Source organism: Oncorhynchus kisutch, linkage group LG22, assembly GCF_002021735.2.
Source record: "Oncorhynchus kisutch isolate 150728-3 linkage group LG22, Okis_V2, whole genome shotgun sequence".
Lineage (NCBI taxonomy): Eukaryota > Metazoa > Chordata > Actinopteri > Salmoniformes > Salmonidae > Oncorhynchus > Oncorhynchus kisutch.
Genome location: NC_034195.2, coordinates 24439116 through 24454549, shown reverse-complemented (window position 1 = coordinate 24454549; position 15434 = coordinate 24439116). Strand labels below are relative to the sequence as shown.

The 15434-nt window shown below is 39.8% G+C and overlaps 1 protein-coding gene across 4 annotated transcripts in view; it reads left to right on the top strand.

The window, feature by feature from the left end:
• Positions 1 to 12385: 12385 nt before the first annotated feature.
• The window catches only part of LOC109867220 (core-binding factor subunit beta), a 39966-nt gene continuing 36917 nt past the window's right edge, over positions 12386 to 15434 (top strand). For 2 of the 4 annotated variants that reach the window (XM_020456241.2, XM_031801417.1), the window contains exons 1-2: positions 12386 to 12813; positions 13399 to 13485. In XM_020456241.2, coding sequence (XP_020311830.1) covers positions 12736 to 12813; positions 13399 to 13485 — 165 coding nt within the window. In that variant the 5' untranslated portion in view covers positions 12386 to 12735. The remainder of the gene's footprint in view (positions 12814 to 13398; positions 13486 to 15434) is intronic. The other 2 variants (XM_020456243.2, XM_020456244.2) reach the window with 1 other exon arrangement.

Below are 15434 nucleotides of genomic sequence, written 5' to 3'. Positions count from 1 at the left end.
AGAAATAAATATACTAGGTCTAGCCTATAGAAAGCCGATGGGATCCTCCTCTTTTAATAGAGGCCATCAAAATGCTGTTGTTTCACGCAATTGCATAGCCTATAGAAATGTTGCGTAATATAAATTCATGATTCGACTCATGTTTCATTCGATTTTTTATTACATTTGCATTGATGTCAGAGTGATTAGAGGGACAATAGAGTGCTGAGTACCAGGCAGTTAGCAAGTTCGGTAGGCTACCAATGACCATCGGCAGCAACAGAGCTTGGAAAACCTAGTTAGTGTGACTAAACGGTCACTTGGAATTTGACTGCAGTCATGACTCGTGACCGCCGATGTGGAGGTAATATGGTCACCATAACGGCTCTAAACATAACTACCAATCATTCCACAAGCTTAAGCTAGGTTGGATAAGAATTTTGGGTTGTGATAGATAGATTGAGTGTGTGAGTATCAGTGGAGGCTGCTGAGGGGAGGAAGGCATAATAATGTCTGGAATGGAGTAAATGGAATGGAATCAAACATAAAGAAACCATGTATTTGATACCATTCCAGGTATTCCGCTCCAGCCATTACCACCAGCCCATCCTCCCTAATTAAGGTGCCACTAATCTCCTGTGGTGAGTGTGTGATGGAGACCCATATTCAGTGAAATAGCTGTGAGGAGGGAGGTGAGAGGGGATGAAAGGATCACTTCCCCTCCGTCCTTCCCCCTGCCTGGAAAGGATGTCCTGCTGCTAACTGACATCTCTGCTGGGCAGGGGATGGAGGGAGTCGGCTCAGCCCCAGGGGGTACACATAGGCTACACACACACCCCATCCATGAGACAGACTACACATACAGTGACACACACACACCATCCATGAAGCTGAAACACCAAAATCCATGAAACACATACTATCCATCGTACACGGTACCCTAAAACACATCAACCTTCTACACACAATAAAAATATGAACGCAACATGCAACATGCAACATTTTATTGAGTTAGTCAATTTAAATAAATTCCTTAGGACCTAATCTATGGATTTCACAAGAATGAGAATACAGATATGGATCTGTTGGTCACAGATATCTTTAAAAAGGCAGGGGTGTGGATCGGAAAACCAGTCAGTTTCTGGTGTGACCACCATTTGCCTCATGCAGCGCGACACATCTCCTTCACATAGAGTAGATCAGGCTGATGATTGTAGCCTGTGGAATGTTGTGGAACTACTCTTCAACAGCTGTGCGAAGTTGCTGTATATTGGCGGGAACTGGAACACGTATGCTCAATGGGTGGTGACATGTCTGGTAAGTATGCAGGTATTGGAAGAACTGGGACATTTTCAGTTTCCAGGAATTGTGTATAGATCCTTGCGACATGGGATTGTGCATTATTATGCTGAAACACAAGGTGATGGCGGCGGATGAATAGCACAACATTGGGCCTCAGGATCTCGTCACGGTATCTCTGTGCATTTAAAACTTGTTATGGCCGCAATCCCGATATCGGGATAAGTGTCATCAACAACCACTGAATAGCATAGCGCCACATACAATAAATATTACTATAAATATTTATATTCATGAAATCACAAGTGCAATATAGGAAAACACAGTTTAGCCTTTTGTTAATCCATCTGTCGTGTCAGATTTTGAAATTATGCTTTACAGCGAAAGCAATCCAAGCGTTTGTGTAAGTTTATCGATCACACGAGAACATTAAGTACACTTAGCATCAGTTAGCTCGGTCACGAAAATCAGAAAAGCAATCAAAATTAATCATTTACCTTTGATGATCTTCGGATGTTTTCACTCACGAGACTCCCAGTTACACAACAAATGTTCCTTTTGTTCCATAAAGATCATTTTTAGATCCAAAATACCTCCGTTTGTTTGTCGCGTTATGTTCAGAAATCCACAGGAAAGAGCGGTCACGACAACGCAGACGAAAATTCCAAATAGTTTCCATAATGTCCACAGAAACATGTCATTATGTTTCTCTGGACATTGTTTTTAAAATATATAATCGATAATATATCAACCGCAAATGTATTTCACAGTAGGAAAAGGGGAAAACAATGGCTGTCCAAATTCTGTTGCGCGAGCAAAACTCATGTGCCCACTTGACACGATGTTATCGTTCTGGCTCATTTTTCAAAATAAAAGCCTGAAACTATGTCTGAAGACTGTTGACACCTTGAGGAAGCGATAGGAAAAGGAATCTGGTTCATATCCCTTTTAAATCCAGCAAAGGGAAGCTATGGAACATGGAGTTTTCAAAATAGAAGCCACTTCCTGTTTTGATTTTCCTCAGGGTTTCGCTTACAATATCAGTTCTGTTATACTCACAGACAATATTTTGACAGTTTTGGAAACTTTAGAGTGTTTTCTATCCAATACTAATAATAATATGCATATATTAGCAACTGAGACTGAGGAGCTGGCCGTTTACAATGGGCACCTTTTCATCCAAGCTACTCAATACTGCCCCTGCAGCCATAAAAAGAATTGCCATCGATAAAATGCAATATTGGTTGCTGTCCGTGGTTTATGCTTGCCCATACCATAATCCCACCGCCACCATGGGGCACTCTGTTTACAACATTGATATCAGCAAACCGCTCGCCCACACGACACCATCTGCCCCGTATTGTTGAAACCTGGATTAATCCGGGAAGAGCACACTTCTCCAGCATGTCAGTGGCCATCGAAGGTGAACATTTGCCCACTGAAGTCGGTTACGATGCCAAACTGCAGTCAGGTTAAGACCCTGGTGAGGACGACAAGTAGGCAGATGCGCTTCCCTGAGATGGTTTTTGACAGTTTGTGAAGAAATCGTTTGGTTGTGCAAACCCATAGTTTCATCAGCTGTCAGGGTAACTGGTCTCAGATGATCCCGCACGTGAAGATTGTCCAAGTTCAACTTTTCCCCCGATGCCTTGAGATAGATGAAATCATACATTGAAGGCAGAACTCAGTGTGTCAGAGTGAGCAATGAGCTGTCGCCCACTCTTCTTAGCTATGATGTGGGTGTGCCCCAAGGGTCAATGCTGGGGCCCCTCCTGTTCTGCCTGTACATTAATGATCTGCCTTTTGTCTCTACTGTGTCTGAAGTTCAAATGTATGCAGATGATACAGTGATATATGTGCATGCAAAGAGTAAACAACAAGCTGCACAAGAACTCACTACTGTAATGGTCCAGGTTACAAAGTAGCTCATTGACTCGTGTTTGCATCTCAATGTGAAAAAAACTGTCTGCATGTTTTTCACAAAGAGGGCAACAGATGCTACTGAGCCAGATGTCTATGTGTCAGGGGAGAAGCTCCAGGTGGTATCTGATTTTAAGCACCTTGGCATCATACTTGATTCCAACCTCTCTTTTAAAAAGCATGTGAAAAGGGTAATTCAAATAACCAAATTCAACCTAGGTAATTTCCGATTAATACGAAATTGTTTGACTACAGAAGTAGCAAAACTGAGCTCCTGACTTGGGAAAATGTTGTGCAATACACCGATGCATATCTTGTATTCAAGATCCTAAATGGTCTGGCTCCCCCTCCACTCAGCATTTTTGTTAAACAGAAAACCCAAACATATGGCAGCAGATCCACAAGGTCTGCCATGAGAGGTGACTGTATAGTTCCCTTAAGGAAAAGCACCTTTAGTAAATCCGTTTTCTCTGTGAGAGCTTCCCATGTCTGGAATACACTGCCATCAGACACACAACTGCACCACCTATCACACTTTCACAAGATGTATGAATACATGGCTAAAGGCCAATCAGATTTGTGAACATAATCCCTAGCTGTGTATTGTCGCTTTCCATGTTGTCTGTTGTCTATAGCTTGTGAGTTGTGGAAACACTTGTTGCTTTTAATGGATTTTGTCTTGTAGCTTTTTCTGTCTGTATGCTACATATTGCTTGTCCTATGTTGCTCTGTGTGTGCTCACTTATCAATGATTGTCTATGTTGTAATTGTTTTTAATTACCTGCCCAGGGACTGCGGTCATCAATTAGCTGGCTGGCTAAAACCGGCACTTTAACTGAAATGTTGATTCATGTGCACTGTCCCTGTAAAAATTAAAATAAACTCAAGAAGCTGGATTTGGAGGTCCTGGGCTGGCATGGTTACACATGGTCTGCGGTTGTGAGGCCGGTTGGACGTACTACCAAATTCTCTAAAACTATGTTGGAGGTGGCTTATGGTAGAGAAATTAACATTACATTACATTCTCTGGCAACAGGACAAATGTTCACTAACAGGGATGTAAACAAATTTGTGGCCAAAATCTGAGAGAAATAAGCTTATTGAGTGTATGGAAGATTTCTCTGATCTTTTATTTCAGCTCATGAAACCTAGTTGGGTTTATATATATATATCAGAGACAGAGTGGTCATTCAGTACAGAAGCACACAGTCATGCCCAAGAAGGGGGATTCTGATTGGGCTGAGGCTGCAAGTTCAGTGGGTTCAGCCATGGCACAGATAGATGGCGAGAGAGAATGATTGTGAAGAGGGTAGATAGGAAGTGAGGGAGGATGGTGATTGATTGAGTGATAGATTAAATAGAGTGGCGTGTTGAGTTGCAGTTAAGCATTAGAGACTTGATCTTAGACACTACATAGTGAAAGAACATGAATAGTTTTACCAGAGGGCCATTATTTTAAAAACACCCAAACCTATTTGAAATATGGGATTATTAAGGGATTAGCTGTGCATCACAAAACGCAAACAAACATGTAAATCAACAAACATGTAAATCATCTCAACAAACATCACATTTTCCTAATTGAGATGGTCACCAGTATCAGTGGAATTATAATACTGTCACGACTTCAGTTTTTATTTATTTTATTTAGTTCACCTTTATTTCATCAGACTATGTCTGGCCAGCCTGATTCCTTAGCATGACAGACTGTTTTATCAGTGATGGAGAGAGGGAGATCGAGGAAGAGAAAGAGGGAGTGAATATTTTAAAGATTGCATCAGCAGAGGGGTGGGTACTGAATGGGTTCTATAGTCTGAGCTTTGTGTAATGGATCAATTGCGCCATCTTCTGGTCCAAAAGGGAAGGTGCGTTTGTGGTCACACCTCTCGATGAATTACTGTAGTTATATACTGTACCCTTACAGTACTTTATCTTATAAAGTTAAAGCATGGCATTATATCAAAAACAGACAATGACATTTTAGGACGTGGAGCATTGCGTTTACTCACCGGTCAACCACGTAACCTACACTCACTTAGATATATAGCCTAGTTGTCGCATAAACACACACACAAAAACTTCTCTCATCTATCAAGACAAGTTTGTGTTTGTAAAAGCTGACACATCTTGGAGCTCAGGTTTAGAGGTGAGAAGTAGATGTAGTATCATCACATGCTTTTTGAGAAAGAGCTGCTATTCCGTCTGGTCCTTGAGACTCATAGAGTAGGCCTATATTCTCTCCTCTTCATTCAGTGCTCTAGACCTGGACTGTGTGTGTCGCTCATGCATGCTTTGTCTGACTGGAACAGTCAGGGTGTGAGGTCACCGTGAGTGAATTCAGAGTCTCGGAATGCCCCAAAACTCCTGTGCCTTATTCCTGTCCCCGCCAGCCTCACATCACACACCAACCAACAGGATATTTATAGCACAGCAGTGCTGTCTGTCTGTTGCTAGGAGACCGCCTGCTGCAGAATTCTCAAGCAAGCAGTCCCCTTTTCGTTTACAAGATGAAATGTTCCATGAAAATCGCTACTATACAAATCATTGTATATACAGGTGACTGGGTTACCCAACCAACCCATGTATTTGTCTGTACAGTGTGAATGCATCTGAGCTGTAGGCCTATTCCTCCTAGCCACACAGGGCTTTTGCCTCAACATTCTGTACAGTATTAGGTTAAAACAATGCATAACACATTCACACCAATAAATACATAAGTGCCCGCTCATGGGAATGGACAGGGACAATAGTGTTGCCTCTGAGAAGGGTCCTGGGAGTCTTCTCAGATAGAAAGCCACACTGCTGCCTGTAAGACATCTGCTCACATGTACATTTTCTAGCAAGTCCTCCACAGTGTCTTATTTATTCTGGGGGGTGGGGGGTGTCATTGCTATTGAATGATCCTTGAATGAAGAAAAAGTGCTGATCATGTTTATTCCTCAAGGGGTCAGGGCCCTCAATCTATGATTGCTATGGAAACTAACTGGCTTTCTGCTTTGTGCCCAGCTCAGTAACACAACGTTGTTCTTTGGTTTGTGCTGCTTGTTGCATCGTTTACTGTGGCCTGATAATATAACAGTATGGTGAATTCAGTTAACAAGATTCATGCTTGTGTTGCATCTCTCTCTCTCTCTCATTCCCACCCTCCCTCTTTGCTGTGAAATTCTCATTACCTGATTTGAATTTACAGTAGCCTACATAAACAGTTGAACTGGTGTGTGTGTGTGTGTGTGTGTCCGTGCGTATGCGAGACAGAACAGCATGAGGCACTCACTGTGATGTTTTCTTGACCCCTTGGGTTGTCATTTTGGCTATAATGGATAGTTGTTTTGGCTATAATGAATAGCCAAAATGACTATCTTCTGGGGATCTTTTTCAGCACAGAGCCACAGGCAGGTCTACACAGTAGATGCACAGTGGAAATAACTGATGGTATGGCTGTGTTCCCTCTGGTGGACAAAAATCCTACTACAATTCCGTAGAATAAAAATATATTTATCCTAAATTCTAATGGATATTCAGAAAAGTGTATGAAACTAAATTAATAATATTGTTTACTCTATGTTAAAATCAGCTATGCATTGAGTATGCATCTTGTGGTGTGATGTAAGCATAGCCCAAGTAATTGCATAACAAAATAAGGGATGAGCTTTGTCAATATTTCGTCAATATTTAGATTTGTCCTTCTGTAAATTGATCATGGTACCATGGGCATGAAATGGCCTTTTTAGACTGGCCAATCAAATAATTTATCAACTTTATTTTAAAGCCATTATAGCCTACATCTTTCAACACAATCTATAAGTCTGTCTCTTGTCCTGTCATAAAAGATTTCCCGCCCAAAGTCATGGAGTCCAGTCTATATGTGTGTCAGTGTGTGATGCTATTTTTTGCTCTCACGAGGAGAGCCCCCTGTCTGATTGTCACACAGACAACTTGCCACCACGCGCCTCTCTAAAACCGTCCAGTCTAGCTGCCTGACCTCCAGACACCCCTTGCCTTCTGTTTCAGCAGCTTGGCCTCAGAGCCAATACGAAACATACTTTATTTTCTGATCACCTCCAATATGTACTGTATGATACCTACTAATGGTCTAGTTACTTTAGACAGAAACAAAAGTAGGGAGGTGGTTCAGGTAGGGTGGGTGGGCATTTTAGCTAACCCTTCCCCTAACCCTTATTCTAAACTTAACCCATTTCACCTAACCTGCTGCCTAAATTGACCTAACCTTTATCGTTTTAGTTCCCCTAACCTTTCATGTAAATGATCCTAACCTTTGTCTTTAGTTCACCTAACCACCAATCTAAATTCTCCACATAATTATCCTTTGTTGTTGACTCAACAAGCAACCTGGTCTCAGAGAAAGACGTATATTGCCAGATCCAAATACAATGCCTTCAGAAAGTATTCACACCCTTTGACTTTTCCACAATTTGTTGTGTTACAAAGTGGGATTCAAATAGATTTAATATAACACATTTTGTCAACGATTAACACAAAAAATTCAAACATTTGTAAAAAAATAATAATAATTTAAAAAAAAAACTCATATATCTTGATTAGATAAGTATTCAACCCCCTGAGTCAATACATGTTATAATCACCTTTGGCAGCGATTACAGCTGTGAGTCTTTCTGGGTAAGTCTCTAAGAGCTTTCCACACCTGGATTGTGCAACATTTGCCCATTATTCTTTTCAAAATTCTTCAAGCTTTGTCAAATCGGTTGTTGATCACTGCTAGACAACCATTTTCATGTCTTGCCATAAATTTTCACGCAGACCTTTTACTTGACCTCATGGTGAAATCTTTGAGCGGTTTCCTACCTTTCTGGCAACTGAGTTAGGAGTTAGGCCTGTATCTTTGTGTTGAATGGGTGTAGTGATACACCATCCAAAGTGTAATTAATAACTTCACCATGCTCAAAGGGATATTCAATGTCTGTTTTGTTTTTTTACCCATCTACCAATAGGATCCCTTCTTTGCGAGGCATTATGTAAGGACCGACGCTGGAGAAAAGAAGCAAGTACAGGGAAAACGGACATCAAACAAAACAAGAACAGCATCTGGACGGGGGGAAGAAAATGACATTACGTCAATAATGCTGACATGGGGAACAAAACTGAGGAACAGACAGATATAGCGGGGGCAATCAACAATGTGAAGGAGTCCAGGTGAGTCCAATGAGCTCTGATGCTCGTAAGGATGGTGACAGGTGTGAATAATAAAGGGAAGCCTGCCGCCCTCAAGCATAAGAAAGGGTGAGCAGGTGCAGGCGTGACAGATTGGAAAACCTCCCTGGTCTTTGTGGTTGATTTTGCGTTTGAAATTCACTGCTCGACTGAGGGACCTTACAGATAATTGTATGTGTAGGGTACAGAGATGAGGTAGTTATTCAAAAATCATGTTAAACACTATTATTGCACACAGAGTGACTCCATGCAATGTATTATGTGACTAGTTATGTACATTTTTACTCCTGAGCTTATTAAGGCTTGCCATAACAAAGAGGTTGAATACTTATTGACTCAAGACATTTCAGCTTTTATTTTTTTATGAAATTGTAAAACATATATATATATATATATATATATATATATATATATATATATACATATATATATGTATATATATATACATTTATATATATATTATATATATATATATTATATTTATATACATATATATATATTATATTTATTATATTATATATATATATTATATATATATTATATATATATTATATGTGGAATTATATATATATATATATATATATATATATATATAATATAATTCCACTTTGACATTATGGGGAATTGTGTGTAGGCCAGTGACCAAAACATCTCAATTTAATCCATTTTAAATTCAGTCTGTAACACAACAAAATGTTGACATGGTCAAGGTATGTGAATAGTTTCTGAAGGCACTGTATATGGCTCTGTATACTACTACTGTATACATCCTCCAAGACATATAATAACTTAAGCCATCCAATTGGTATGCTATTGTAAGACATGATACTGTACGTCCTCTAATTCGTATGGTATTGCGCAACATCTGTTCCATTCATAATGTAATGTAACATTTGTATTATACCAAATTGAGTGTGACAGATTTACATACAGACTAATACGAATTGCCCTGAGACCACGTTGCAACGCAGCCTGCAGCGTTTCAGAGGGCGCCCCATGCTGTTTATGTGTGGCCGACGGATGAGTGAGAGACAGGGAAGCCGAGGAGATTCCATAACATCATTAATCATCCTCGGTGCTGAGACCGCGTGATTCTCAGCCTCTGATGTAGCTCGATATGCTTGGGTTAATAACTTGTGATGCCGGCCTAGGCAGCCACTATATTCAGATGTTCGCTTCATTTCCTACCCTCTGTCTACCAGCTTGTCCTGCCTGCACCCCCAATCCCCATGACAACAGAAGTTTCATCAACTAGAATATGACCCAAAAACTAGGCTAATACTTAGGAGGCAACAGAACTAATTGAACATACAGCAGGCTACTACTATTCACACCATCTCAATCTGCCGTCATGGCAGACACCGCATCAGTTTAAGTAATGAAGCAGTATAATAGTTCAAGTAGAACTATCAGATAGACATACATTTTAAGCCTATTTATGGTGATTTCATTCTGCAAAGTGAATGACAAATATGCTAACCACTATATAGATATATACTGTATATATTTATTCATATATATATTGGCTTTATATATACATATATATGCATTGTTTTTTCTACCCCTTTTCACCTTTCTCTTTTTGTTTACAGCATTTCCCCTTCAGTTATTCTCTGCTGTCTATCCTGCAGTGTCTGCAGAATATGTGATGAGACATGTAGAGCCAAGTTTAGATCCTTTCAGTTCAGATTCAGGTTGGAGTGTTAGTAGTCAAGATACTTCAAAGCACCTCGTTTCATGTATAGATTTCCATTTAACATTATTTAACAACCACACAAATAACAAATGGCTCTTTAGTTCAGTAAAGGGAATGTGTGTAGTCTTAGCTCTGTCTGTGCTGTGTTATTGCTTGCTTCACTTAATGCCTTTTAATATGTAATACCAAACCTGAACAATGTTTTCTTGCAAAACAAGAAAACAGAGTATAAACATGGCCTTGAATAGCAACTTAAAGGCGACGAGAGTGAATCGTTTTAATGTCAGAACATTTCAACTGCAGTAGGTTATGTTTCATCAGCACCAGTGTATGTGTTGGCTCAGGAGAGGGTTGTCTGTCTCTCCGTCTCTCCACCACAGCTCTGCCTCTGTGCCCATCCTGTTGAGGAGGATTGGAGCAGACACCTAGCTCCTGACTAGAAGCTGCCTGTCAGAATGGCTCTCCAACAGTGACCACAGAATATTTTATTAATTAATTAGTGTTTTGTGGTGTTATTAAAGCACTCATATGCCCCATTTGGCCAGAAGCCTTTCCTTTTAACAGATTTACTCATGAAGGATCTCAATCCAAGAAAGAATCTGCAATGATACAGTGCTCATAAAAGCAACAATTCCCACAAAAGAACCCTCAGCAACATACTGTATGTGATTGGTCCAAATTGCCTTATGAAAGTCTAATTGTCTGCCACATCACCGATTCCCCCTTGGTTTAGAGTTTTCATTTACATAAGTGCTAAGTCTACAGACAGCACAAACCCAAGTGATGAAATGTTTCTTCATATATATGTTTTCGAATTGATGTTGATTGTAAAGTTGGAATTGTGGAATGGGCAATTCGCCCTTCGCTATTTGACCCCGACATGTCTATTTGGAATCCATATCCTCCTCACAGACAAAGTGCTCATCGATCAAGATCTGTACACTGCAGCAGAAGTCACCCCAAAAGCCCACTGGATAACATCTAAGTTGTTGGTCAGTGGACATCAAGTTCATCATGGCACTTGGAGCTAACATTGTTTTTCAAAACCTTGTAACCACAAGTGTGTCTAAGGTGTTAATGTTGTACAACATTGAAAGCAATGGAAAACTGTATTGCGTGAAGTAATAACTGCAATCTTTCAAACAGGACGAGGACGTCTGTACATGGCCTCTTCATTGTTCTGCTCTTGCTTTCCCTCTGTGTTTTTCTCCCACTCCCTGTCTCCTCCCACTGTCCTCAGGGAGATACTAGTTAAAACACATACTCCAAACATTTCACATTAGTCACACATTTTTATGAGTTACTTTTGATCTCAATAATTCACAGAAATGTGTATTTGCTTTTTAATTAGTATATGTGGTTAATTATAATAATTAACTCCTCTGAGTAAATTGTTTTGTTTACAGTAAAATAATCATGATTGGTGCTGTTTAGTAACTGGAATGACATTTAGCAAAATTTCATTTCACAGGCAAGTTATTATATGCCTTGTAGATATTGCATAATATTGCAATCATTCCACAAGGGAGGGCTTGAGTTTGCCAATATGTTCTACAAGAGAATACAAATCATAATCATCATCAGTAGGTGTATAGTAAAAACAAAGAGAATATTTAGGATCATGAAATTGTGTGTGTGTGTGTGTGTGTGTGTGTGTGTGTGTGTGTGTGTGTGTGTGTGTGTGTGTGTGTGTGTGTGTGTGTGTGTGTGTGAGTGTGTGTGTGTGTGTGTGTGTGTGTGTGTGCACGTGTGTGAGTGTGTGTGCGGTGTGTGTGTGGGGGAGAGAGAGAGGGACAGATCACAAAGTGCCTTAATATTTCCAATTATCAACAAGCAGCACTATTGCCCTTGGCCTTAATTGATATAAGGAGAGGAAAGAGATGGGGACCGGGTTTTCAAATCGTTAGCTTTACATGCAACTATTTTCCAGGAATTCAAATGTTCTACAACATTAGGGTACTCTCATATGCCTCTTCTTCATGTGCCTCCCAGAGATACAAATATTAGAGATGGAGATACAAATATTTGCCTTGAGTAATTGTTTCAGAAGCCTTGTCATTTTCCAGAAGTCATATGCTTATGGAAAACATGTCTTCACAAGGTAGGCCTACTGATCCAAATAATTTACGAACAAAGATTTGTTTTTTATGTCTCTGGGCTAAGGAACATGAGACATGGACATATACATAGGAAAGCTATTTATTGTGCTCTGAAGTTTGTTAAATTCAGCGCATGCGCACTGGGGATCAGTAGTGAGGAGAATTGTGAATGGGGGGAGTATTTTGGGTGTACAGTCATAAATCGGACTCCGAGGAGCCAGGAAGTATGCAGCGCGACAGATAAAGTCGAGAGAGCGGGCGTTTGTTGTCAGTGGACGGGGATCACACGCTTCAGGGTGAGAGGGAATTATAGCCGAGTGCGAAATTGAGCCTAATCCATTGCAGTGGCAGAGACTGACCACTCAGTAGTTTAGATTTGAAAGCGGGGAGAGATCACGACCCTGCTTACAATTAGGTAAATATTACGTTAGCACATTGCTACGAAACAAGACGGAAGAGAATAGAAGCGGGATTGCTGTTATTTCACGGCAAAGGTTTGTCTTGCTCACAAAACAATTAGAATCTAGGAACATTTCTCAGCAAAGCTTCAAGATGCCTCGGGTGGTCCCGGATCAAAGGAGCAAGTTTGAAAACGAAGAATTCTTCAGAAAACTCAGTCGGGAGTGCGAGGCAAGTCTACTCATTGGATACATTTTATCTGGTGGCGGAAACAAAGTACCTCATAATGTGGAAATGCACGTTGCGCTGAGACAGCAGAATAGCCTTTTTATTATTTTCTTACTGAAAGATGGATATGGTTTCCATTATAGATATGAAGCACTGTTGAATTTATCTGATACGTTATTTCATATTTTAATGTCTAAATAAGCCTACACTTTTCAAAAAAGTGGAAGAGTTATGAAACTATTTTTAGTTTTCATTTGTTTTAAGTCCATCAATTTATCTGAGTCGCTCATCACCTCACTGCGCGAAACACTGACATTCACGGTGACTTTGCCTCATGGCTAATGTAAATTTATTTCCCGTATTGTATCATTCAATAGGCTAAATGGAGATGCATTTGAATTAAATTAATCTGATACCTCGGAATTGTAAGAATTTATAAAAATAAAGACGTGTCTCAAATTTAGACTATCATCTGAGCCATAAAATGAGCCATGCCTTCACAGTAAAGTCTATTCATCCTACTTACTTATGTATTTTTTTCCCTCTGGGATTAACTTTATTGATGCATTTTTCCCTTCATATTTTCAGATCAAATATACAGGTTTCCGAGACAGACCTCACGAGGAGAGGCAAGCCCGGTTTCAGAACGCTTCTAGAGACGGTCGCTCAGAAATAGTGAGTAAACATTTCTGTTCAGCATATAACTGCGATAATCATTACACTAACCTTAAGTGTTTGTCAATATGTTGCATAAATAGACACCCGGAACGGAACTAGACATTTTACATGCCTAGTTAAATAATGGTTCAATTTAAAATAATTCTAATAAAACATCAGCCAAAACATTAATTAATCCTTTATTCTCTGGCAAACAACACAAAAAACATCCTCATTACATTATTTCACAAAAAAAAATCATAACACTGTAATATGATTAATGTATCAGGTGTCTGACAGACATGGCTATTAAGGTCTGCCTCTGTCTCAATAGCCTTTTGAGGAGAGAAACGCAACACAGGCATTGACAATGACTGAAGTCGGGGCAGAGCTGGTCTGGCGGCACAGACAGTGGCAACATAAAACAGTCCCTCTGCTCACTCCTTTTTCAGTCATCACAATATTTTCACGACTCTGTCCCTGGAAGAACCTTTGTGGGTTCAAAAAAATGCCACACGGGGAACCTCTCCAGTTCAAAAAAGGTTCCTTTGAAAAGGATCTGTTTAAAGGTTCAAACTGGAACCTTTTTGTGATGGGTGGGGTTACATTTTGAACCTTTTAATTGTAGAGGTGGCAGCCTATCAAAAGATTACCCGTTGCAGCATTGAAACATTAAAGGTTCCTCCAAGAAACCCTTCAACTAACCAAAGGTGCAAATATGAACCAATGGTTATTGAGGAACTCCAGGGGTTCCTCTGGGTTTACTCGAGTCCCGTTCATTCTAAGAGTGTACTAAGGTATTTGCTGTAATAAAGTCAAACATTTTATTTTTTATCTAGGCCTATTACTTATATTCTTAGAGTAATCTAACATTTCACTCTTTTTGAGTCAGATTTTTAAAATAGTTTTGGTAAGCTAATTCAAATCAAGAATTTTTCCTCATGCCATTAAACAATAACGCAACATTGCAGTGTATTCACTGCCATTTTCAGACAAAAAGATTCACAAAGATATTCACAATAATAATATTTTGATTAGGCCTACTTCTAATTAGTTCTTTTTTTGTGATGAAAGTATTTTGGCGCTTTATGAGGATTGTTTGATTTGTTACTGTCACTGTTTGCTCTGGGTCCTAACCCTACCATTCACCCAAGTGTGTCTATTTCAAAATACAATTATTCTGACTGAGAAAGCCATTTGAAATTACCATCATCATACCTAAAATGTTAGTAAATTAAATACCTTCAAATAGACTATGTTAATTAAATAAGGCAGAATATATGCTATGCACATATAGCCTTAGTAATTATATGGTCATAACATTTTCCTTTGTGTCAGTATGTGTTTTGTGTATTCTGCCTGTGTTGTTTTTTCCTTTATTCTGTTTGAAGTAATGCTGTGGAAACAACAGAAAACATTGTGTCCATGTTTGGAGCTCAGTTGTTTAAAATCTTTACCTATGAGCTGGTGAATTCCATAACATCAACCAAGCACAGGGAACATAATTCAGAAGAAATCATCTAGACCCTGTGTCATTAGTGTCAGGCAGGGTCTACTTTTAAGCTATTATTGATTTTTCTTCCGTCTTTCTTACTGTATTCCTCCTATCTCTCCCTCATTCAGTCTCTCCCTCATGCCATCTCTCCCTCATTCAGTCTCTCCCTCATGCCATCTCTCCCTCATTCAGTCTCTCCCTCATTCAGTCTCTCCCTCATGCCATCTCTCCCTCATGCCATCTCTCCCTCGTGCCATCTCTCCCTCATGCCATCTCTCCCTCATGCCATCTCTCCCTCATGCCATCTCTCCCTCATGCCATCTCTCCCTCATGCCATCTCTCCCTCATGCCATCTCTCCCTCATGCCATCTCTCCCTCATTCAGTCTCTCTGTCATTTCTAAAGTCAGTTCTCTATTGCCCAGTATTCCAACAGCGAGTGTTGGTAAAATAAAATCAGATGTGCGTAACTCT